The sequence below is a fragment of the Cryptotermes secundus genome, unplaced genomic scaffold (assembly GCF_002891405.2).
Source record: "Cryptotermes secundus unplaced genomic scaffold, Csec_1.0 scaffold291, whole genome shotgun sequence".
Taxonomy (NCBI): domain Eukaryota; kingdom Metazoa; phylum Arthropoda; class Insecta; order Blattodea; family Kalotermitidae; genus Cryptotermes; species Cryptotermes secundus.
In genome coordinates this window covers 413068-437299 of record NW_019731571.1, presented here as the reverse complement: position 1 = coordinate 437299, position 24232 = coordinate 413068, and the positions used below count along the sequence as shown (strand labels likewise).

Sequence of the window (24232 nt, the reverse complement as noted above, 5' to 3'; positions counted from 1 at the left end):
CTGCCATGAGACTTTAAGAAAGCTGTCTGTCCGACTGAGCCGTGACTCCTCGGCAACACGTGTGACATGTCTGTACTGCGGATTTGCATACATATCTAAATGTTGATGCTGCTGCTGTTCGGTGGAGGCGGCGCTGTTTTTGCTCAGGTAACAGAGCAACACGAACTCGTGTCCGGAGAAGCATACATACTCGATTGGTCGTTTGTCACACTTACAAGCAGACGCACAAGAACATCTGTCAGTGTCCTACTGATTCCACGGTGCAGTCTTAAGAGGGCCGAAGCTCCCTTAGATGCATTCCTTGCAACCTTGCTTCATCAACATTTCATTTAAGAGTGTTCTCTCATATATGAGTCAGTATAGCGACTGGCTATTGGCTGAACGACTGAGGGGTAGGAAGTTCGAGTCCCGATGGGGGCAAGAATTTCTTTCCTCCACGTGATTCTGACCGGCTCTGGGGCCCATCCAGCAACTTATCCAATGCGTACCGAGGCCACTTTCCCCGGGGATAAAGTGACCAGCGAGTGAAGCAGACCAGTCACCTCCATCTAATGCCGAGATCAAGAAAATGTGGATCTATACATCCACTCCCCCTCACGCCTTCATGGCGTAGTGCTTAATTAGTTAAACACAGGAACAGCTTTACAATTCTTACAACTCTCATATATACGTAGTTCTTCCGAAAAACCTCTTCCCTCCACACGTTTTTCCAAAACATTTTTGTACGTATTTATGACCTTCACAGTACGTGCTATATGATCGACCTATCGTATTCTCCACGAAGAATAATGCGCACAGACGAAGAGGGGACACGACGGTGAGTGTGAAGTCTGTGTGATTCTAACAGAAGATCTCAACTCCTTCGCTTAGGTACCCGAAGCTGGAGTTTCGTGTTCCGAAAGGAGGAAGTGGACGGAGCAGTAGGCAGTAACAGTATGGGTCATGGTTTCTAAGGAAAGTGGCAGGATCACCTGCCACCAAACATTTTTCATTAATCACGTGGTCGCAATTGGGGAACACCCCACTCCTCTAGTTCAGCCAATGATGGTATCACCTCCCGCTGGTACACTTAACACAAGAACGTCAGTGCCCCTCTGAAGAAGGTAACTGCAATCTGTGCCGAAACGATGGAACCCCTTCAGGGTGGAGGCACTGATTGATTGAAAAGCAGCTTGTAAGAGGACATCTGTTTCCAGTTAGGCTCACACTCACTCAGAGCATTGGAAAACAGTCAGATACGGGACATTCGTAATGAGCTACTCACCGCACAATTAACTGCACCAGCCTGTTCCAAACAGTGAATGTAACTCAGATGTGCCTAGTCGCAGGGGTTACGCAAAGCAGTCATTACGGATGTCGATGACAATAATGATATTTCGTGTTCCTAAAATCAAACATCAAAGTATACTAAGCTGGAAGCCAGCTAATTCCTTCATGTGTGATTGGGTGAAGTGACAAAGACATGTGAATGGAATCACAGGCACTTCTACGTACAAAAGCGAGACAGATCAGGAAGGAGGAGGAGAAACCGAACTGGTTCCTCACTGAAGGGATTGGAGGCATGACTTCAGTTCCCGCGTGACAAATGAGAAACGGGCGTTCCGCTGCATAAACAAATCACTTAATGTTAAACTGCTGTTTATTTTAGCATAAGAAACACATAAACACATTGTGTAGACAAAATATATAATGATATAATGTGGAAGAGAGGAATATAGTATGTAATTACGATTGCATTTCAACGAGTTACGAGATTTAAAGAAAATTAAATTTAGAGAAACAGAAACATCATCACAAGATCAAAGCAAACCCTCGCTGTTGGCTTGCAGGTTGATACGGTGATGGGAACTACTTGCATCTTGCAGTTACTTGCTTGTTTACACTTCCTCTGGAATGCACCAGATTACACGATGTCACATCTCAAGATAATGCTCCTTCAGCTTCATAGAAGTTTAGAAAACTGGCTTATATACATAGAAATATGGGCACATGGTACGAATGTAACTGTGCGGCAGCGGAAAGCGCGCTCAGCACCGTCAGTCCCGAAGCGATCCTAAGCCAGTTCCGCACAAATTGCTACCCCCAGATCCAGCTCGGTAATTCCGTTGCTTAGAACAGAACAGAAGTTTCTACGCCGCTAGTACCCCAAGCCTGTCTTGAGTTAAATATATGCATCTGAATTCTCACAACACATTTCTCTAAAATCTTTGCTAAAACTGTCCCAATTTTGAAAGATTTGAGGTTTTCACGGCGGTGACCATGAAGAAAGTCGTCCTCTGGGATGTGGCGCCGTGTAGAAATTGTGTCCCACTTTTCTCTCAGTCATCCAGACAGGAAGTTCCGAAGAGGATTTAATGTCAAAATTTTCTAGGAAGAACTAATTGCCTACCCTTCTCTGATAAAATACTCACCGAACAGAAAATGACGCTTCAAAATATTCTTCTAATATTGCGGATGTGTTCGTTGCAGAGGGAACGTTATTTTCCTGGGCCGTTGCCTAGCAACGATAGGTGCGATAACACAGGGACAGGACAAGGTGATCTCATAACCCTAATTTTATTTTTTTGAACGTAGGGAAAATAATTTGAATTTTTTAATTCTGGTCCGTCACACTAACAATATTATAAAAGATAAAATAATACAATAATACCCATAATATATTTGCAGAACCTCCTCCTCAAGAAATACAGGCGATACAAGTTCGGCCCCCGTCAAGAAAGGCGATAAGAGAAGGGACACGAACCTATTTGGTTTATAAATTTTAACTTAAATAACAAAAGTTTTAAAAAACTTTAATATACCAAGACAACCGCTGTAGTTGTGAAAGCTTTGGATTTTGTATATACTGTGCATTACAAACAGTGTATGTGTATGTATTCTAACATTCAGAACACCCATTGTAATAGTGGTTCCAAAGAGTATCGATGTCCCTCTGATGATGGTCTATAGGGACCGAAACATGTAAGGGTGTTAAGAATTGAAGTAGTAAAAACTTCAACAGTCACACTGGATGGAGTTTTTATCTTTTATAATAAGGAAAATAGGTTAAAAATATTTGTACTTGCATACCCATACAGAATAATATAAAGACCGTTGCCTAGCAATTGCAGTAACATGTTTACTTCTGTTGACTAGCAATGGCCGTCTCATCTGTCCTTTGAATGTTGTACTAAGTGTTCTCTCTTTGGTCCGCTCCGATGCATTAGGCAGATGTTCAAATCAAAATTATTATCCCAAAATATAGGTGACTTAAACATGGCGGTGGTCAAGCTTACGACCGTTCAAGTGCCTCACCTGCCGTCGTAGCATAGGATACGTAAATAGGCATGATCAGCTTTGCGGAGCCTGGACCGACAGAGCACTTGAATACAGTGCACGCGGAAGAATGTTCAGTAACACGCTGTTTGTGCGGTACATACACTTGATGAAAGGCCGGCCATATTCCTAAGAGACAGACCCATGTTTTCGGAAGAAAAGATCTCATTAAAAACTATGACCGCAGGGTTCAGTTGAAAAAAAAATCTGTGGTCGTGAGTCTCAAGGTGTTTGAGGCCAAGAAGAACTGATTGGTGGTAAACCGCCAGTCGTGAAGTAAGTTTATCCCTGCTCAGCTCAGTCGGTGCGCAGAAGCCCCCTCTCGTTGAAATGGAGACCCAGTTGCCTAGCAGCGATCAGGAAGGAGACTGCATAGCCTACCTCAGGAAAGTACATGCGATATATTCCTGCAATAAAATGAGGAACGGTGTAAGAGTGCCTCAGCAGAGAAGATGCGTGAGGACACAGGATAGGCAGAGAAAAAGCAAACTAACAACACAGAATTTGTCCGTTTAGGCCTATAATATGCTTGATGTGATGTGTCATGTTATGTTGGGAAAGACGGCACCAAAAGATCGTCCCTATGCTTAATTAATTAAGCACTATGACATGAAGGAACGGGAGTGGAAGTATAGCTCCACCAATCTTGACTTCGACTCTAGATGGAGGAAAGTAGTCAGCTTCACGCCCCGGCCACTGTATCCTCGGAGAAGAGCCCACTGGATAGGAAGCTGGACTCTGTGGAGAAGCGAAAACAGTTGACCTTATCGGGAATCGAATTCTGGTCGTCCAGCCCGTAGCCCGTCAGTATACCGATTGAGCTATCGCGATTCCAAAACGACACAAATAACTAATAATATTATTCACCCCTTCTGGATAGCAAGAAGCCAAATGAAGTTACGAGTGTTTATGTTTCCTGCAGTACTGCTAACTGAGGCTGGGTTGCAGACATCTCATACTGCAAGGGTGAACACTGCAGTTGATTCGCAATATTGCAGTAGGGAACAGTGGACTTAAACTTAGCACCGCCACAGATTTCTAGTACAGTGAAATATCCCCAACTGGAATTAAATATTGAAGATACTTTCTAACTTCTATGAGATGAAAATCCTCGAACTCGTGGCCAGAAATTCATATGAAAATGTACACGTTTACATCCAACCGCCGTGAATATGGAACATATTGATCCAAATGCTGTTCGCATGCATGAGAAACCACGAGATATACTTGTGCATCGAAATGAGATAAGACACGGAACAGGGAAGATGACATGAAATATAAGAAGGATATAAAGAAGAAATGAACAGGGAAAGGAGACTGAGAGAGACAGACGAAAGATAAATAAATAAACCAAATATAAAAGACAATTTGTACATTTAGACCTATTAGCATGTCCGATAGAATGCGACCAAAGAGTACACGAAAATAATACAAGTTTCTAAATAAAACTGTCACGATTTAGGGGGTTTGCGTGACCTATAGACGGGTTTCGGATTGGATTTATTAACACCTTATTGATACAGTTAGGGACTACAGGCAATACAGCGCTATTGATATACGCTTTACAGTTCACCGTTGCAACACGCACTAGGGTCCTCAGTCTTCACTAGTTCTATCCTGACAACGGATTTATAAGAGTCTTTGTCACTTTAAATGATGCCTGAAGTCTTCTCTTCACAGTCTAACCCCTCTCTTGCCATTGTTCTGCAATTGCCAACGCACTTCATTTCCTCTGCTCCCAAGCTCATATCCCGACAGGCTGCCGTCTGGAAACTTAACTCTCAACTGAACAATTCTAACCAATATGCACGGACCATGCAAGAGACACAGCCTCTGTTTTGTTGGGGAAGAAGGTTTATAGCGCCACTGAATAACGGAATTTACTCGATTGTCGCTTGTATGTTCGTTGCCGAGGGCATGTGTTTAGGAAGTCGTTGCCTAGCAATGTATGTCTATTCTAACTTAGTTATTCCGGCTTTCGTGGGTCATGTCACAATAGTACTTTCATTTTCTGGACAGAAAAATACCGGGGAAGGTTATTTTTATTTCGAATCCAGTATCGGTGCCTTACGGCTCTTGTACTGGGAACTGCAGGTTGACTGCAGACAAGTCCTGCTGTCCTCAGACTGTAGTCCTGTCAGTTTGATGTAGGTTTGTCTTCTTGAGTTGGCAGAGGACGTTGGTAATCCCAATGACTGTCAGATGGCATTAATACGTTAACAGCCTCCCTGAATCATGCGTTAATGCAAGTACATGATTAAAGATCTCAGTTAAACGCCAATGTGAATGAGCGTATGCACGCTGGCGCTCACAGTGAACACGAAACTTGAGGAAGTTGTTGCATATTACAATATTTAGCGAGGCCAACATTCTTAATCCTCGTTCTTTTGCAACTGATTGTTCTGAGCACTGCTTTAGCGTGAAGACAGGGAGAAATGCAACGATACGATGGTCAAATATAAGTGATGGAAAAATAATTCGAGGGTAAGGAAGGAAAAAATAGGCTTATGAAGGTTTATATAACAAATGAAGACATACTGCGTACAAACACATGCTCTCTGTGTTGCAGACTGTGTCCGTGACGGTCTCCGTGCTCTCTGTGTTGCAGACTGTGTCCGTGACGGTCTCCGTGCTCACTGTGTCCGAGACTGTCTCCGTGCTCTCTGTGTTGCAGACTGTGTCCGTGACGGTCTCCGTGCTCTCTGTGTTGCAGACTGTGTCCGTGACGGTCTCCGTGCTCTGTGTTGCAGACTGTGTCCGTGACTGTCTCCGTGCTCTCTGTTGCAGACTGTGTCCGTGACGGTCTCCGTGCTCACACTCACATTCATCTCCGTGGACCGTTGGTACGCCATCTGCTTCCCGCTCAAGTTCAAGTCCACGACTGGCCGCGCCAAGACGGCCATCATTATCATCTGGCTGCTGGCTTTGGCTTTCGGTAAGTTACACAGCGAACAGAAACAGGGGGCAAGGTTACCTCCAGAAGATACCTTTACTCAACGTTTATGCAGAATCAGCAGTTCTCCTTCACTTGCAAAGCCCCATCCTGGGACCATCCTGGCAGGTACCTCCAGGTTAATCTCCTCTCATGCAGGAAGATTGGGATACAGTAAGTGAAAATGCGCCACATCCGCGTTCTTCTGTTACTTTTCCTCAATTCATCAGTCACAATCATCTCACCATTCGACAGTCCCTAACTTTCGCAAGTGTGGAAGTGCCGTTAAACAGAATGAATCAATAAATCAATATAAATCCGTCTTATTAACTTCGTAAAACACAAGCAAGAATTTATTCTTCCTGTTGTTTTACGTTTATTTATTCACTAGGACAATGCCCACTTGAAATTCGACGGACTTCCTCGTATTTCTATTGCTTACTGCAATGCAATCGGAAAGTTACCGGACTTTTGTTGTTACAACTGCCTCGGTGAAAGAAGATGAGAGGGGAGGCCAAGGTCACACTTCTGCAAGCCTATTGCATCAGGCTGCCACGTAACACTGCGCTGTGAACACACATTGCTTTTACACGAGTGCTTTTTCTACTTCGTGTTTCGTTCTGTCTGCAATGGACGGCAAAATCTAGCAATGTGTTTTCATGAAGTTTTGTGTGAAGCTCGGTAAATCCGCTACAGAAACCCTTGAAATGCTTCGTGAGGCTTTTGGAGAACATTCTTTCAGTCGGTCAGCGATTTCTGAATTACATTCAGGTTTCGAAGCCGGTCGAATGTCAGCTGAAGTTGACGAACGTTCAGGGCGACCAAGCACCAGCAAATCCACAGTAAATATTAAGAAAAACGAGAACTCGTCCACGAAGGCCATTGCCAAAATATCCATGAGCTCGCAGACACCGCTAGGATCAGTTATGGAGTTTTCCATGAGATATTAACAGACAATTTGAACATGCGCCACATTACCGCGAGGATTGCTCCCCTATTCTTGACAAATGATCAAGAGCAGCGTCGCGTAAACGTGTCTTGAGCAACGAGAGTAGGTTAACGAGGACCCAACTTTCACTCGCATCTCTAGAATCATAATGAGCGATGAAAGCTGGATTTACGTTTATGATCCAGAAACAAAGCAACATTCCTCACAGTGGAAGGGCCCACCAATCACTCCTAACACTACGGTCAACTCTGACTTTACTGTGACGTTTTCAGACGCTTGAGAGAAATTGTGCGGCGTAAAAGCCAGGAACTTTAGCGCACCCACAACTGGCTCCTTCATCACAACAACTAGCTCACCCACACCTCCCTGAAAACCACAGAGTTTGTGACTAACAACAACGTTATCGTTCCCCATTCACTCAACTCCCCGGACTTAGCCCCCTGTGATTTCGCTTTGTTTCCCAAACTGAAAGTGAGACTGAAAGGACGACGTTTTGAAACAGAGTCTGACATCCAAACGGAACCGCAAGCGGCACTCGACAGCTTTGATGAGAATGACTTCAACGGGGCTTTTGAAGCGTGAAAAAAAGCAATGGGACCGCTGTGTACGTTCCCAAGGAGACTATTTTGAAGGAGATGGCAGCCAATATTGAGTAATTTAAGCTAGAATTTCTTGTTACCTAGTTCGGGAACTTTCCGATTGCACCTCGTATAATATCGAGCTGTAAGCGCCACCACAGAGATGCCCTCTCCATATGCAAGCTTGCCAAGAATCTCAGAAATCCCGTCACCTTTCCGTCATCTTTAGCGCATACGGAGGTTTAATCTCTCGTGGGCAATACTTTATTTCGTCTCTTCCTTCCCTTTATCCCTTTCGTGCCTTTGTTTCCTTTCCTTCTTCCTTTTCTATTGCATCCACATGCTTCCATCCTCTTCCTTATTCCTGCTCATTTATGTTGAAAGCCTCTTGAAGACAGTTCTCAGCCACTGGGCGGAACTGCCTCCTCTGTGAGGGCAGCACAGACCACAAGGTTCCCCCCAATTCCTGCACCAAACACCATTAAACCGATTGGTTTTGTTCACGGGGACGTAGTGTTTTCTGTGAGGTCGGAACTGAACTTTGAAACGCTATTTACTAAATGACCTTAATGCTTCAAAGGGCTGGAATGTAATCATGAAGATACAAAGTAGCATGCGGAAATGAATGTAAAGTGATGACAGGCAGGAACGCTGTTGGCCTGTTACACTTCTTCGCGCATCACTCCACACTGAGGCCACCATTTTTATCAGTAAAGAAGAGTAGTCCATTGACACAAATGTGATTATAAAGCGAAACCTTTTATTATTAGAACCAGGTTCATAATCGCATTAGCACGGCGCGTGTGCAGAGTGGCACTGGCGCCGAACTGTTAGTGACATCGACAGGGTGCCCCTTAATTCAGAACATACCTGACTGAACCTCCGTTCTTATTGCTGTAAAATTGAAGAACTTAGCAGCAGGTTCATCCGAAAGTTATCTATCTGGAAAACGAAATGACGCTACAACCCAATACAAGCGCTTTGCTCGATGTGCATGGAGATCGTGTCTGGCCGATTGGCCTGTCCGCCTCCTAACCCAAATGTTTTTACTCGGATGGATTTTGTTGAAATTTGACGTGTATGTTATGTAACTGGAGACCATACCAAGCTCACAAATTTTGTATCTCCTACAATTAATGAGGTGTAGGTGACTTTGGAAAAGCAGTACTGTCTTCATTGGTTGCATCCCGTTGTGTTTTCCGGATATATGATCGTAAAATATGATGTATGCATTTTGTCTAGGCGTGTATATATGTTGGGTGTCTTTTACATGTGCATTGGTTCGATGTAGACTGATTAGTGTACATAACGACACATATTGTGAAATATGCACAATTAATGTACCACATATTAACAACCCGTGCATCATAAAAACTTGTTTGGGGTCTCCACGACCGGGCTTACTGCGTAGAAAGCTTCTAACAACAAAGAACTACAATGACGTAACATGCACAATTCTACACTGTAGCACTGGAACCTTAGAATTAAGTTGGCATGCACATTTTATTACCTCTTATACCAAGTAGTTTTAAATATTTTAAAAATATTTTTAAGTGTTTTTAATAGTTTTTTAATATTTCCCTGTTATATTCAACACTTACATCAATATACCTTGATGTATTGTGTGTATATTTCAGTTTTTATATTCTATCTTTTATCTCATTTTGTATGTTCTATTTTAATTGTAATACTTACAAACTTGAGGCAAATGTTATGTGTTATTACACAACACGACACGTTGCACTGATATGGATCCGTGTCAGTAGTCCAGTAACTGTACGTACTCCTACATATAACTGCCTGATGAGGGTCTTGTACGGCCGAAACATGTAGCAGGAATAGAAAGCCTATTGTAGAACATTAAAAGCGAGTATATCTGTTGTGTTGACGGTCAACCTAATTCCTATATATATATAACATCCAACAGTGGCCGTAGGAGACACTGTATCCGCAGTGCCCATTTTAGCCAAAACTGTACTTACTACTTGCACGCAAACTATTCAGAACAACTGCGACATTCAGCAAGCCGAGATACAGAAAACGCACGTGCAAATTTTCTGCACTTTGGTGCGGATTGAAGTTTTACGTCCGTCTTTAAGAGCACAACACAAATCGTCATAATGTTGGCGCGCATGTTCTCCGTCTGAAACTTTCGAGAAAATTGGTATGAACACAGAACTACTAGAGATCGTGACTTGCGGGGACCGTCCTGAACTGTGTTGAGCAACAAGTGTCTAACCCAAACTCTCACACCCTTAAGATACATTTGAGTATTGTCCTCCCATCTACACCTTGGTCTCGAAGCTTGTTCTTTCCTTTCATGTATCCCTTTGGTTAAATGCATTTCTCAGCACTCTCTTGCGTGCTACATGCCCCATTCATTTCATCCTCCTGAATTCGGCAACCATAAGATTATTTCGTGGAACGCAATGTTCATGATGTTTCGGAGATATATATTTCAATCATCTTCATGGTGCAAGTGAGCTAGTGTTCATCGTACTGCCCTGAACTCTAAATGTGGTGGCGGAGTGTCGGAAACAGCGCCCATATCCACCAGATGCAATAGTTCAAGAGCAGAATCAACATCAGCAATGGACTGTTTATTTTCTGAAACATGTGACAGTGCGCCCACAGCTCATGTAGTGCAGAAAAGTGAGACAATGAACATGGACGACGAAGAACGCGAAGAGAGACGATATCACTGAGAGATAACGGAATGAGAGAAATAATTCAGCTTGCTGTGCCCCTTGTACACACGCTCTGGCCTGCCCTGCGTGTAATTAACCCTTTGAAGGGAGACGAACGACAAATCATTGCAAGTTACATGATCACTGTGATCTGAAAATAAAGATCACTCCCGCCAGTTTGAAGCTTGTTTGATATGGCACGATGCAAAGCGTCCGTAACTCTCCACATTTCGAGCGTTTGTTCATTCACTACCTCAGACTGCCGACTCCACCATTTTCAAATGGCCATGAGTTTCTTCCATCTGCCACGTACAGCTACAGCGCTAATGTTGCCCCTCCACTTCCCGCTCGCCTTTGACAATGCTCGCTCAATTTCAGAATGGAGCCTATAAATTCAGTTTTGTATAGAAGGCAAGGTCATCCCAAAAGGGGAAGGGGGGCTTGTTGCTTTGTACTTGCCTCTTTCCTTGTACGGCTCGCTACTCGAACCGAAGAAAGGCCAATATTCTTATACCAGAACCTGATTTCGCTACGTAAATGTTTCTCCTGTTAGTGGCCTGATGTTAACAGTCATCGCGTGGAAACCTCAAATTTGAGAAACGGGAAATTATTGTTAATCGGGGTGCTCTTGCAGCAAATAAATAAAATTCTGATAAAAATACGAAAAAAAAAACCAAAGTACTTAAATATCTATGCCAGTTTCCATACGCTGTACTTTTTCAGTAGGTCTGATGACATTTTCATCAGCTCGTATTTCCCGCGCGAACTGTGGTTCAGCAGGTTCTCAGAGAAGCTTCGGTTTGAAATGCAGTAGAACACGCCTTTGCAATCACAGACAGATAATGCACTTGTTAAGGGAGAACGCCGAAACTTCTATTATCAGAAGCCACTAAGCAATACAAGGGCTATAGTTTCTCATTTCAAAGGATCTGAAGAGCCAATAAAACGTTATTACACGTATTTATCAGCAGACTTACAGTGGAAGACGAACATTAAATTCGTGCATTGTGTTCTACTGAGAACACTTTTATGCTTTAGGAACCGGTGCCTCGTGAGATTACGTTACGGGCAGACGAAGTGAAGGCGGGAACAGCTAAACGTCCTTGGTTTGTACCCAAATTTCTTCTTCGAGGTTCACGTAGCCAGTGATATTGCTGCTATTAGTAACACACCTTATCGAGTCCAATGAGGCATTTGTCTCACAGATATACCTGCTGTGTCTCTTGGGCTACAAATGTCCCTCAAGTGCATACACTCACCCCTTTTCAGACCCTCTTGTCTAATTTACTAAAATCAGACTTAATAGCGTTAACTCTCAAAAAATGTACACATGAAGTCATTAAACTTGAGATTCTAGCAATTGTGACTTATCGACAGCACTTTTTGTGGCATGTGACACCGCATAGCCTGGTATATATTTACTGACGTATTGGAGAACGTACTGCCCCCCCTTGCAGAACTCCGATCTGCTTGTTTCTTGCTGATTGCTTGCGTAACTTACGCTTAGATTCTGAAGATGGAGGCATTACGTTTTCCCGAAGTGTCCGCAAACTTCTGCCAACCACACAAAGTTGCATCCCATAACGTAGTCTTAACATTAAATTCGATCCCACAGATGGTTTAAATATTTTACCTTCTCATAAATCCAAAAATACTGATGAATTTTAATTAAAGTTAGGAATTTGGAGAATGCAAAACGAATCGAAGATTTAAGGACAGTCCGTAAAGCAGAATTTGCTTAAAGAATGAACATTGACATTTGAGTTGTTCTCGGAGACGAAAGAAATGCAATTTCTGTAAGAACATATTATGAAACCAAATACGACAAAAAATCGTCTGAATTCCTCACATAAAGTTAGGAACTGCTGAGCCACACCACATCCTCTGATGTGGTGGGCAATGCCACGCCACTTTGTCAGAGATTAGAATCACATTGAATATTCGCAGAAATCGCCATTACTCTGCGGGCAGGCTGCTGCCGGCTATGCTACCAGCAGCGTTGTGCTTGCTCCCGAGCCTTATCCGGACCTCCTTATTCGAGGGCTGATCCGTCTCTTTCGGGCAAGCAATGTAGGAGCGGGGGAGAGTTCGCGGCATTCGAGACAGCGACACATAATTCATTGCCATGTAAACCATCCCATAACTGGCCACCCAGTGTTTGTTCTTGTCTCTGCAGAGTGGGTCACGCTGTGCCATGCGACTGATGATCGCACCAGCTGCGAAATTCGCACTGCTATCTGCAGCTATCATGCTGAAGACATCCGTGCTGAAGAAGCATGTGAATTACTAGCGTCTCATGCCCAAAATGTACTGACTGAATGAACTTTAGGACAAAGGTGCAGAATATTCAGAATAGGCGAACAAATGTTCACGATGAAGGGCGAAATGGACGGCCTGCCATCTGTAGCGAGCGGTAAGCACGGCCCGGATTTTGATGACACGTCTTTTTTTATGTGTCTTATTCGATGCATGTAAATATATAAATCCCGGAGATGAGCTGCTGGTTACAGAAATGTTACGTTTATAGGTCATTTATGGTCTTTTCCGTCATTTTTTTCGGTACATTTTTTTTTACTTGTAAGGGTATTTTTATCATTTTAGCCATTTTAGGGAATTTTCCTTCATATATTTTCAGAAGTGTGAATAATATGCAAGTAAGTGTTCTTTCTCTTTACCTGCCTCTACAAAGGCGGGCTGCAGCTGCACCCCAAATGCCTGCTACCACAGTGTGCAATAATAAGTTATAATCCTGTCCCGTCCTTTCCATTCGTTTTGCGGAAAGTCCTGATATTACATATCATAAAACATTTTAAGCTGGTAGCAGGGTACCACAGTGGTCACTCACACTGCGGTCCTTTCCAAGTTCGTGCAAAGCAATTTGCCTAGTTACAAAATATTTATAGTCGAATCCCTCGCTTTTTATGACATACTGTTGCTCAGTAGAACTCCGTCTGTCTTCAGTTTCTCGTCTCTGACCCTACAGACAAAGATACAGTTGACGAAAGGTTCTCAGTGCGAAAAGTTCAGTTCTGTGTTGCGCTAGAGTGATTCGATGCCTAAAGCAAAGCCATCAAAAGCACCATGATTTATTTCAACCGTCTTCCAGTGCATACACTCATCTATCTCCTCCTCTCACTCGCACTACATGTTTCGGCACAAATGTGCCATCTTCNTATATATGATAAATATATATTTTAGTTATTTTAATATGAAGACAAGGCACGCAATGAACTAGTTTAGCGTAAATTAAATAAGCACCTGAAGATGGCACATTTGTGCCGAAACATGTAGTGCGAGTGAGAGGAGGAGATAGATGAGTGTATGCACTGGAAGACGGTTGAAATAAATCATGGACTTAAATCAGTGCAACAGGACGCTAAAATGTAACATTATTAAGATCAAAAGCAGCTCAATAATTGTAATTAATACGATATACCACGGACAAAACTTTTATATCTTATTTAGGTAAACAGTAACTGACTTCATGCCTACACTCTGTATACAGAGCGTTATGAAGATCTGTTCAGCCGGAGCACGTGGACTGAAGGGCACAACATGAACTTCGCATTCTGTTTCAGACGTCCCGGAACTCATGGTGCTGCAGACGCAGCCCAGGAAGGAGCTACGCATCGAAACGCACTTCTTCACGCAGTGCGTGCCGTCATGGTCCGACCGCTCGGAGACGACTTTCCACGTGATGAAGACGGTGTTGTTATACACCGTGCCGCTCATATTCATGTCAGTGGCGTACTGTCAGATAGTGAGGGTGCTGTGGCGTTCCGACAACATTCCAGGACACACGGAAACAATGAATTATTATGGGACCTCCACTTGCAACAACGGTAAGCCAGCCATTCCTTGAAAACTGAGGCCACACTCTTACAAACTGTAACCTATATATAGCTCATTCGCTAAGCTTTCCAAAGCACAGTGGTCACCACAACGCGTCGTCGGCAAGACGGATCAAGCAAGCAGTGACGTTTCGGGAGATGCCCAGTTCGGTTCTCAGTCAAAATACCGACAAACTATTGTGACTGAGGTTGTTTGTGGTTTTCTTCAGTACCGCAAGGGAATTCCTTGCGCAATACCTCAAATCAGACCACGACAACTTCCTTCTGCATCATTTCAGATTTCATTACTCACGATCATCCAGTAAAATTAAAAGAACTTTGTACTTTATCCACAAAATGTATTCATGTATTTGATATTATTCTCACGGTTATCAGCGACCGTCTTCTTCAACGGCACTGACTGGTTGGTCATAGTAAACGAAACACAGCGTGTTGGTGTAGTGTGATTTAGGGCTCCAAAGGAGTAATGCAGGCTTTAAAACCATTTATGCATCTACGCTTTGTGGAGGCATGCTAAGCGTGACACGTCGCTTGTCATCCTCGCGCATTCGCCGCATCCTGAAAGCCTGTCACTTGAAGGGTGGTGCGCGTGACTTATAGACGGGTTTTCGATCGGATGATTCCATTTATTGACACCTTATCCAGTCAACTCACAACCACAATTGATTGTAGCGCTATCACTATGTCCACAGTTCACTGTGACGCACATATTACACTCTCACCCGTACCAGTCTCACTGTAACTGCAGCACAGCCATTTCTTCTCAATCACCTTCGATTGCCGAACTTGCTCACTTCTCTGCTGCAGCTGCCACCCACAGAACTCGGCTCAATTCTAATTCTAGCTGCGTGAGATCCTCGTTATACAGCCTCGGGGCGGTCCACTGATTCACTGCTGCAGAGATGTTTACCGAACAGTTGCATAGCAACAAACGCGGCGCGGAACCACAGACAACGCAGCTTGCAGCACTCATTCTATTGTTGCATGACGTCACACTGTACGTGACGCGTTCCTCTGCTACGTGTTTGAACGGGGCATTAACTAGCAATGGCTGTTTCTCTGCATCCATAATTCTTGCTTTGAGCAAATACGCCACAATATGTTTCCTATATAATGTAAACACCTAATTCAATTACGATAGCGATGCTTCCACCTCACAAGTTCGCTCAGCTGTCATGTTGGTACTGCTGATCACAGATTGTTGTGACGCAAGGGAATCTTCCCTAGAGATGTCAACACCATATCGATACTGTATTGCATCGTTTTTAACGTACAGAAAATCTGCAAGTTGCCACACAGTGTCTTTGTGTTTAAACCTAACAAAAAGCAATAATTTCCCTAAACAAATAATCGGTTGTTATTTGTAGTGGAGGTTTTAAAATCATTTGTGTGTCTACGCTTTGTAGATGTATCTGAAACTTGTGAAGCCAGAGGCAAAGTAACAGTAACACGTCGCTTGTCTTCCTCGCAACAAAACTGTTCGCGCATTCACCATCTTTTCTGTGACGTAGGAACTAAATTTTTAGATGCGTTCGAAATACTGTGGAGCACCTATTGTTTTTACTAAGTTCGTTCGTCCGTCCGTCCGTCTGACCTAAGAAACAAGTTAAGAGGAGCTGAACTTGTTTCAACCAGAATTTGTGTGGGGAGTTCTATTCATATTTGCCAAAAATTCGACCATTTTTAATCAGAAGAAAATAACGAGAACTCCACATGGAGACGAGCATGCGCTTTTGCGCATTGCAACAAAAACGTTTCGAAAAATCGTTCGAGAGAAAATGAAACATTTTATGTCCGATACACCTCCGCAAGTTTAGGATTTTCGTGGTAGTATGACATACGAAATGCTATGCATGCATTTCCGAACTTGTTCATCCCACATTATATCCAGGGATTACGAAAGTGTCTCATCCTCGACAGCAAATAAACAAAATTTCGTCCTGCCTAAATTTATATGTCCGCACGTATATAAATACAGGGCTTAGTTTATATAGAAGTGGTTGTGAGCGTGGGGTTTATCTCTGTCACTATGGATTTCGGATTGCCACTGCAACGAACTATCGAGAGCTAACAAGTTGCCTGAATATAAGTTACGTTCTAGATCACGAACGAGCGAGTTGTCTCTTGTTTCACTATATTGCGTCTCTTCAACTGAACTCTGTCAACTTCTGACTACTTTGTCCCTTTAAAACCCCTCGGCACGGCCTACGCAGAAAACACAATCTCTTTACTGATGAGAAGGCGTGTTTGCTGATCCGTTACCTAGCAATGGACGTCTTATTGTTGTGCGCGTACGCTTCCGCGGGAACATGTTTACCAAACCGTTGTCTGGAAACGTCACATTGTTAATTAATTTTCGTTTAGAAGTTGTAATAGCAGGAATCAATGAAGCTGTAATACTGACCGATACTTCCACTTCTGGTTAGCGTGAGTGTAAACTAAGAGGGAATAGTTTAATCTGAATTTAATTGCGTTTATTAAGCGTGTTTATTATAAGGGAACAGTTACTCGCAGTCCTGATTATTCGGTTCGTAGGTTTCTCGGGTTTCGAGAGAATCACAGGGCTGGTTCGAAACTCTAGAGGCGCTATCAGAGCAAAGTCGTCAGAACTTCAGCTCCGTGCAGAAGTTTCCTGTTTTCTTTATTTCTTCTTGGATGTGACGCGAGTAGTCTGATAGAGGTTGTGGGGGAACGTTTTGCCTCCATCTTCAGGGCCGAACAGTAGTCCTAAGCAGGCAGAAGCAGAAATAAGCTGGAGGCTTTCTTGGCGTATCCTACGGCCTCTGAGATGGAGGCAACGCGTTCCTCCGAAACGCGTGTAGAATTGCACCAGACTAAAAGTGATTACAGCCGGTCATTGTAGCCGAGCGGTCTAAGGCATGCACTGTCTTCGCTTGCTCGGAAGCCGGGAGCGTGGGTTCGAATCCCACTCAGGACATGGATGTTTGTGTGCGTTTTTCTGTGTTTGTGTACAGGTAGAGGCCTTGCGACCAGCTGATCACTCGCCCAAGGAGTCCTACCCCATGTCTAAGATCCAGTAAACCGAAGTGAAACGCAGAGTTTCATGGAGGTAGGCCTGGGCCTAAAATGAGGGCTGTAGCGCCAATGAAAAAAAAATATATTACATCTCGGAAAGCCGTGATGTCAGTAGCTCTTTGGTAAGCAGCCTTACTGTGAGAGTGGAGGATATTTAAATATCCTCATCCAAAATGTGCAAGTTTAACTAACACTGCTGTGAAATAAAAAAATTGAATTTTAAAGCGAAAAATTAACTGTGTATTGAGAAAATAAAGTAGATTTAGACTCTGTACAGCAGTGTGACATTTTGATATTTTCGTCCTAAAAAAGTAATTATTTACAAAAATGACGTAAACCCAAGAAAGGAAGACTTTAAAGCTGAAACATGAAGAATGTAAAGTTTGGGTTTAAATATTGTACTTTTATTTAGTCTTGCAAGTGTCTGAAAGACAAGCGTCCCTTCCATAATGTAAACGGTTCGTCGACTGAATGTTCTGACTGTTACCCTTCAAATGTGATAGGAGAGGAAACATTTTGTAAAGTTATGCAGGGCTTTCGTAATTTGCTTTGTTAATATTGTCTTCAGAATGTAAGAATGTCAGTATTAATTGGAGCCTGTCTCTCGATATCACATCACCAAATCCTGGCAGAATTCTCGTTCTTGAAAATCACGCCCAAAGAGTGGCATTTCGAATGATCCCCATTAGTAAATACAAAAAACAATATGAAATTCATTTTCTGTAACTGATGCCCATTGTCTTTCAAAAGATCTGAAAGTAAAAATTCTCCATCTGGAATTTATAATTTTTTCTGCATAACGATTAGTTTCCACAAACATTTTATAAACCATGTCTCTACTGAAAAACAATAGAAACATAGACACAATAACTTGAAAGTTTATTGCACGATTCTGAGGTCCAGAAAGACCAGAAAATAATTCACGTTGTCCATAAGCGGAAAAACGTTCTGGACCCTTGAGATTCCGTTTAAGACATGTTTTACTGTATTATATTACGTCAGATGTCATAGGTATGGACAGACAGACTGACGATAGGATCTCGAAGAAGAACAACCGAATTTTGCACAAGAACATCACCTGTTCTCAGGTACTGGTTTGAAGCCAGGTCTGTCCCATCAAGGGAAGAGCGCAGGCTGAGCGGGGTGCTGAGGGGAATATTTGGACCTTAAAGGAGTGAACTTGTGATACCAGTTGCCCAAGTAGATGAAGGAATAATGTGAACAGGCACGGAATGGGGGTTCTTACCCAGTCGCTGCGATCATGTACCGTTTGAGGATTACTGATCGAGACCGGTGAGATGGACATACAAATTTAGCACATGCACCGAGCACGTGGTCTCCAACGGTACTGACAAGGTGTCCGATTCGGATGTCGGGCAGAACAGACTGTTATTCTTCGTGATTTCCCTCGGTCGTTCCAAGCAGATGTCATTAGACTACTACTGCTACCTGCACCATCCAAATCCTTTTCAATTCATTATTCCTCCACCATCTTGCCACTTAATGCTACACATTGTACTTACTGGGAGAATTTTCGGTTAGGAAGCCTCAGGGAAAAGAATTCTTCAGGAAACGCTTGAGTAGATGACCGGTCAGATCTTAAGAACCTTGGTTTGAAGTGATGAACAGAACTGAGGTTTCGTGGGCACAGGGATCCGTAATGGCAGTAAGTTGCGTAACTGCATTCCTGCTACAACGTGTACCTACTTTTGTAACTGCCTTTTGTTCAGTTTGTAACTTTCCAAATTATGAGTAATTACACGTAGTTGCTTGTAAAGGAATCCGTGAGCCACGCAAGTAATTAAGTGAAGGGAAGGCACCCATTTCGAATGACAGCCAAGGATCAACTTACATGACATGTCGATCTCTCTTGTTCATATTTCTTATTTAACGAAGCATCCATGATACGGTGAGCAGTAAATATGCAGCATAATGTCGTACTTACGCATCTTCTTGCATAAATGCAGCTTATTCTCTAGGCAGCCTTTCTCAATACATGTTTCGGCCATATACGGCCCATCTTGCTAAAATTGTTGCACTGTAGGTCACAATTCGTATCGCATGCGAACGCCAAGTTGCATAATGTCTACACAGACATGGCAGACATGGCAGCCAGTGGTGCACACATGACAAAACTGATGGTTCCACTACATCGACATCCTCGTGAACTGCACAAGTAGCACGCACAATACCCACGCCGCAGAGAGCATGCAGCGCGCGAATAAATCCTAGCAAATGTTAATTAATTATAATTAAGGTTCATTTAATTAGGAAATATCGCGTTCACACGCGATACGTAATTGTGACATATCGTCCAACAAATTTAGGAACACTGACGACACCTGATGATGGCAGTATACAGTCGAAACATGTAGCGAGGAAGAAGAGTGACTAGAAAATAAGTTCTATTTAAGAGGGATATATACTCGTGTGTATATATATATATGTGTGTGTGTGTGTGTGTGTAAATGAATGTGGATCAGTCTTTGGAAGGTAAATTGGCAGGGGAAAATGAAGTATTCTGAGGTAACTTACCCAGTGCCACATATCACACACGACCTCAAGTGGATTTGAGTCCGGCCATCCACTTCAAAACCTCAAGATGAATGAGGTTTATGGTACGTGAACATAGGCTGCAGAGATTTCTCTCTTGTCGTAATCATTCTGAGGTAACTTCACACAGCATCATAAAGAAACCTTAAGCCGTGTACGTCGGATCCCCCCCCCTCCAAGAATTGAGCTCCGAGAGATTTAGGCCTGCACTCACCGCAGCTGCTGAACTTGAGGAGCTCTCGCACGCGGATTGCGACTGTGTCCCGGTTGAAAAGTACTGCAACACAGTTTTAACGCTCTAAAGCACAGTAGCAGCTGTGTGTACCATCAGCTTTAACGTTAGAAATGTCAGAATTTCGCCCACGTACTGTATTTATGTGCCTCATGTGAATCTCAGAACAAACCGGCTGGCCTTTGCAGTGTGAACTGAATCTCTACAAATGATTCAGATAAATTTAGGAAAGAAAGGTTCAAATTTACATGCCTCTCATCCAAATTATGGTCGCCTATCACGTATTTCGATCAATCTCTACAGTTAAAAGATCTCAAAATTTGATACAAAGTTTCGGAGGCTGGATACTGTCTCCGTCTTCAGGTGGAACCTACTAAGTTGTGCCCAATCGATAGAGGTAGTCCCTATCTCGGAGATGGAATCCAGTCTCCAACACGTTGTGCTCTCAATAAAAACACGACAGTTCCTAAACAAAAACAGGACGATGGATAACGTCGAGAAACGTAGTAGTTTATACAATGCCATTAAACATTCTTTCCCTCTATTTCTTGATCAAAACTTCTTACTCCGAACCATTTGACCTACGTACCACATAGCAGCAACTAGCAACTTACGAGTGTTTATGTTCGCAGAGAAACACAACGTCCTGCCCCCCTCCCAGTCTAGTGTCGGATGTTAATGTCACCATATTATATGGGCCAGTGATCATGAGATGGTTCAGAGTTACTGGAAGATGTTTCATGACAAGATATGGGACAGTGAATCCATTAGACGTGTAATTTCGTCTGCCCTATAATATTTAGGTTCGCTAGACTAGTGGGGGCTGGAGTCCAGCTGGGTCCACTCGGCACGGCGGCCACTGATTGGCCTATTGTACCTACCCCGGGTGATTATGATGATGGAGAACTTGGTGGAATGAAGATTGGCAGGGGAAGCCGAAGTACTCGGAGAAAACCCGCCCCAGCGCCACTTTGTCCACCACAAATCCCATTTGAATAGACCCGGGATCGAACGAACGAAGCACTTGACAGTGAGCGCCATCTGCGTGCCACCCAGCGTTCCCCTGTAACATCTGCAGTTTTCGCAGCTCGCCCCGCGTACTACCCTTCGGCTATACACATCGCCGCAAAGCAGTAAGATCAGGTGAGGGTGGGACCCACGCAGTCGCTCCTCCGCTTCCTATCCAACCACCTGGGGAATTCACGTCAGAACATAGCGGACAGTGAACAAAATGAAAAGGCGGACAGTCCAGTTGAAGAATATGCGTTTGTTGTTGCTGTTGTTGGGCTGCGGAAAAGCATAATTTTCCGGCATGTCTAGGAATGAATTTCCTTTAATGAAGTCCTCATCAATGAACAGGAAATTCTGGGAAGAACCAATCGCCTACCTTCCTTTGATAAGACAACCCGCATAGAAAAAAGAAGTTTCCGACAATTCTTCTATTGTTGCTTTTGTATTCGTTGGCGCGGTTATATTTTTACCGATCCGTTGCCTGACAACGATATAAGAACACACAGACAGATGGGAGGGTTTGATGAGCTACGCCGCTGAGATGGGCTCAGGTGCCATGACATATACCAAGTTTCATGAAGTTTGGTCCAGACATTCAGAAGTTGATAGGGGGTCATTCACAGGCAGATACAGCATTGTGATCTCACAATGCCAATTTTTCTTTTGTTATTACTTTCACTTAGGACTGTCCTGTTCATGTTTTAAATGTCCTCTGGGAGGCCCCCTGACCCAGATGACGACACACAATGTTAGCCGACATCTCCAGACGCCTCTGCAGTCACCAGTGAAGACGGGATGCGCGCGCATCTTGTGTCGGCGAGCTGTTTCAGTTTACGATTACACTGAAAGTAAATTATCTCTTTTCCTCCTTCGGCTGCAGATGTTTGAAATCCCGCCACTCGCTTCGGTAGCCCGTGTGTTTATCTCCAGTGATTGCCATGGATTTCCAGGCCAGATGATCGTTAAAGGGGTCGGGTGTGTGGGGGGGGGCGACAACAATAGTGCTAGCACCTGCTTTCCAGCGCTGATATTGTTCTCCTTCCTTCTTTCTACAAGGAGATACGAAGAACAGGGGAGTCACATAGCCAGGTCCTTGCAACGTCTGTCTACATGTCTGGCTATCTGTTAACACACACATGAGGATAGCGCCTGCGTTATGGCTCTGCCCAGGACATGAGAACACCGTGAGAAACACGAAACACAGTGTCCCCAGTTTCCTGACTTGTATACTCGAATCCGTGATCTTTCGAATAGGAAGCAGCATTTGCGGCCCCGAAACTACGAACTCAGCGCGTTCGAACGTATGAAGCTCCGTTTCGTTTGGACTAGGGTACTTTTGTTCTTGTTTTTGTTTTCCTTCCTAGTAAACGGCACACAAATATCTCCGGAGCACTGCAGCCTAACGAAGAGGGGATCGAGTGGGGAGGAGGGGGCGGAATGAAAGACGTTACATTGTACGGGATGAAGAGAGAAATTTCCGGTTCGGAAGGCCGTGGTCAGGAGTATACTGGAGATTGGGCACGAACAAGGCAAAGCTTTTCGAACTGGACTTCACAATGAAAAGCAGGAAGTTGGGCAGGGGCTTTCATGCGTTCCACATTTTAAAATTAAGTTTTCTTCCTCTTCTTCCCTTGGCACTACAACTCCAGTGGGCCTGGGCCTACCTCCATGAACTTCTCCGTTCACTTCGGTTTTTCTAGATCTTACACATTCGGTAGGACTCCTTGGGCGGGTGATTAGCTCGTCGCAAGGCCACTACCTGTACTCAAACACAGAAAAACGCACACACACAAACTAAACATCCATGCCCTGAGTGGGATTCGAACCCACGATCCCGGTTTCCGAGCAAGCGAAGACAGTACATGCCTTAGACCGCTNGGTGGGGGGGGGGGGGGGGGGGAGCGATCGGGACGTTAAGCTGAACACACACCTCCATCCGTTTCTGACGTCAAGAATGGTAGAGTTATACCGCCACTCCCCCCTGCATCCTAATGGTGTGGTGCTTACTCCGAGTCAGAGTTACTTTACGACTGACGGTTCAGCACCAAATTATTTCATCTTGTAGAAAACCCTTGAGACTCACGACCAGTAATTTTATTTTCCAACTGAACACTTGCGATTATAGTCCTTATGTAACATTCTCTCGGCAGAGAGGACGGGTCTGTCGTTTACAATTGTTGCTGGCCCTCGTCAGGGCAGTCATTCTCAGGTCCGAGTCCGCTGGACTCAGGACCACATTTTGCTGTCTCAGATTCGAGGCTAGGCCTCCGTATTTATATCCCCAGGCACAGGATGGCCCCATTAGCAGACCCCCTGCGTGGAGGTGGGGTCGAATACCTCCACCGTGACCCTGCGAGTCGTAGGATGCGACGAAAAGGGAAGTCTCAAATCTGAGACAGTAAAATATTATCGCGAGTCCCAAGTGACTCAGACCCGAGAAAGATTGCACTGGCAAGAGCCAGCAGCATGTACAAAGACAGACTCGTCCTCTCGTCAGAGAGGTCGCCCCCACACAAAGAAGACCGTAAATGCCAGACAGTAATAAATATCTGGTCATCAGGACTTACTGACTGACTGACCTTCAGTCGCAATGTGACTTGGACTTGGCCCCATTAGAGCCCCAGGCACTGGGTTCCCTTTTCGTCGCCTACGACCCGCAGGGCTTCGCTTGAGGTATTCGACGCCGCCTCCACACGGGATTGTGGTGTTTAATTAAGCGAGAGGACAAATTTAGCTGTATCTTTAAAGGTACAGAAAACACACCGCGTCTCAATTACAAAGACCAACCGTCTGACCTGTTGTAGGGGAAATTTTCTGTTATTGTGGAATCATATGAACACATTGTATGGGCAAAATGCTAATGCCGGTGGTAAGGCCTACTACTAGAAAAATTTTCAGTATATGATTTGGCTCCCTCGTTGGTGTCTCCACCTTATCGTGGTGAGGGGGTTTGAGTATGCCAAGGACCCTGAGAGCTATACCAGCGGTAGCGTAGCTACTGGCAGGGCCTCCCTTGCTGGACAGGTCAAAGGGTAGGCATCAGACGAAGAGAGACACCAAAAACTGATGCCGGAAGCAGCGTCATCAG

General features: G+C 44.0%; 1 protein-coding gene across 3 annotated transcripts in view; it reads left to right on the top strand.

The window, feature by feature from the left end:
* LOC111867112 (orexin receptor type 1-like) overlaps positions 1–24232 on the top strand; it is a 266602-nt gene that overhangs the window by 200625 nt on the left and 41745 nt on the right. For all 3 annotated transcript variants that reach the window (XM_033752545.1, XM_023856643.2, XM_023856642.2), the window contains 2 exons: positions 6103–6250; positions 14040–14303. In XM_033752545.1, the coding sequence (XP_033608436.1) occupies positions 6103–6250; positions 14040–14303 (412 nt within the window). The remainder of the gene's footprint in view (positions 1–6102; positions 6251–14039; positions 14304–24232) is intronic.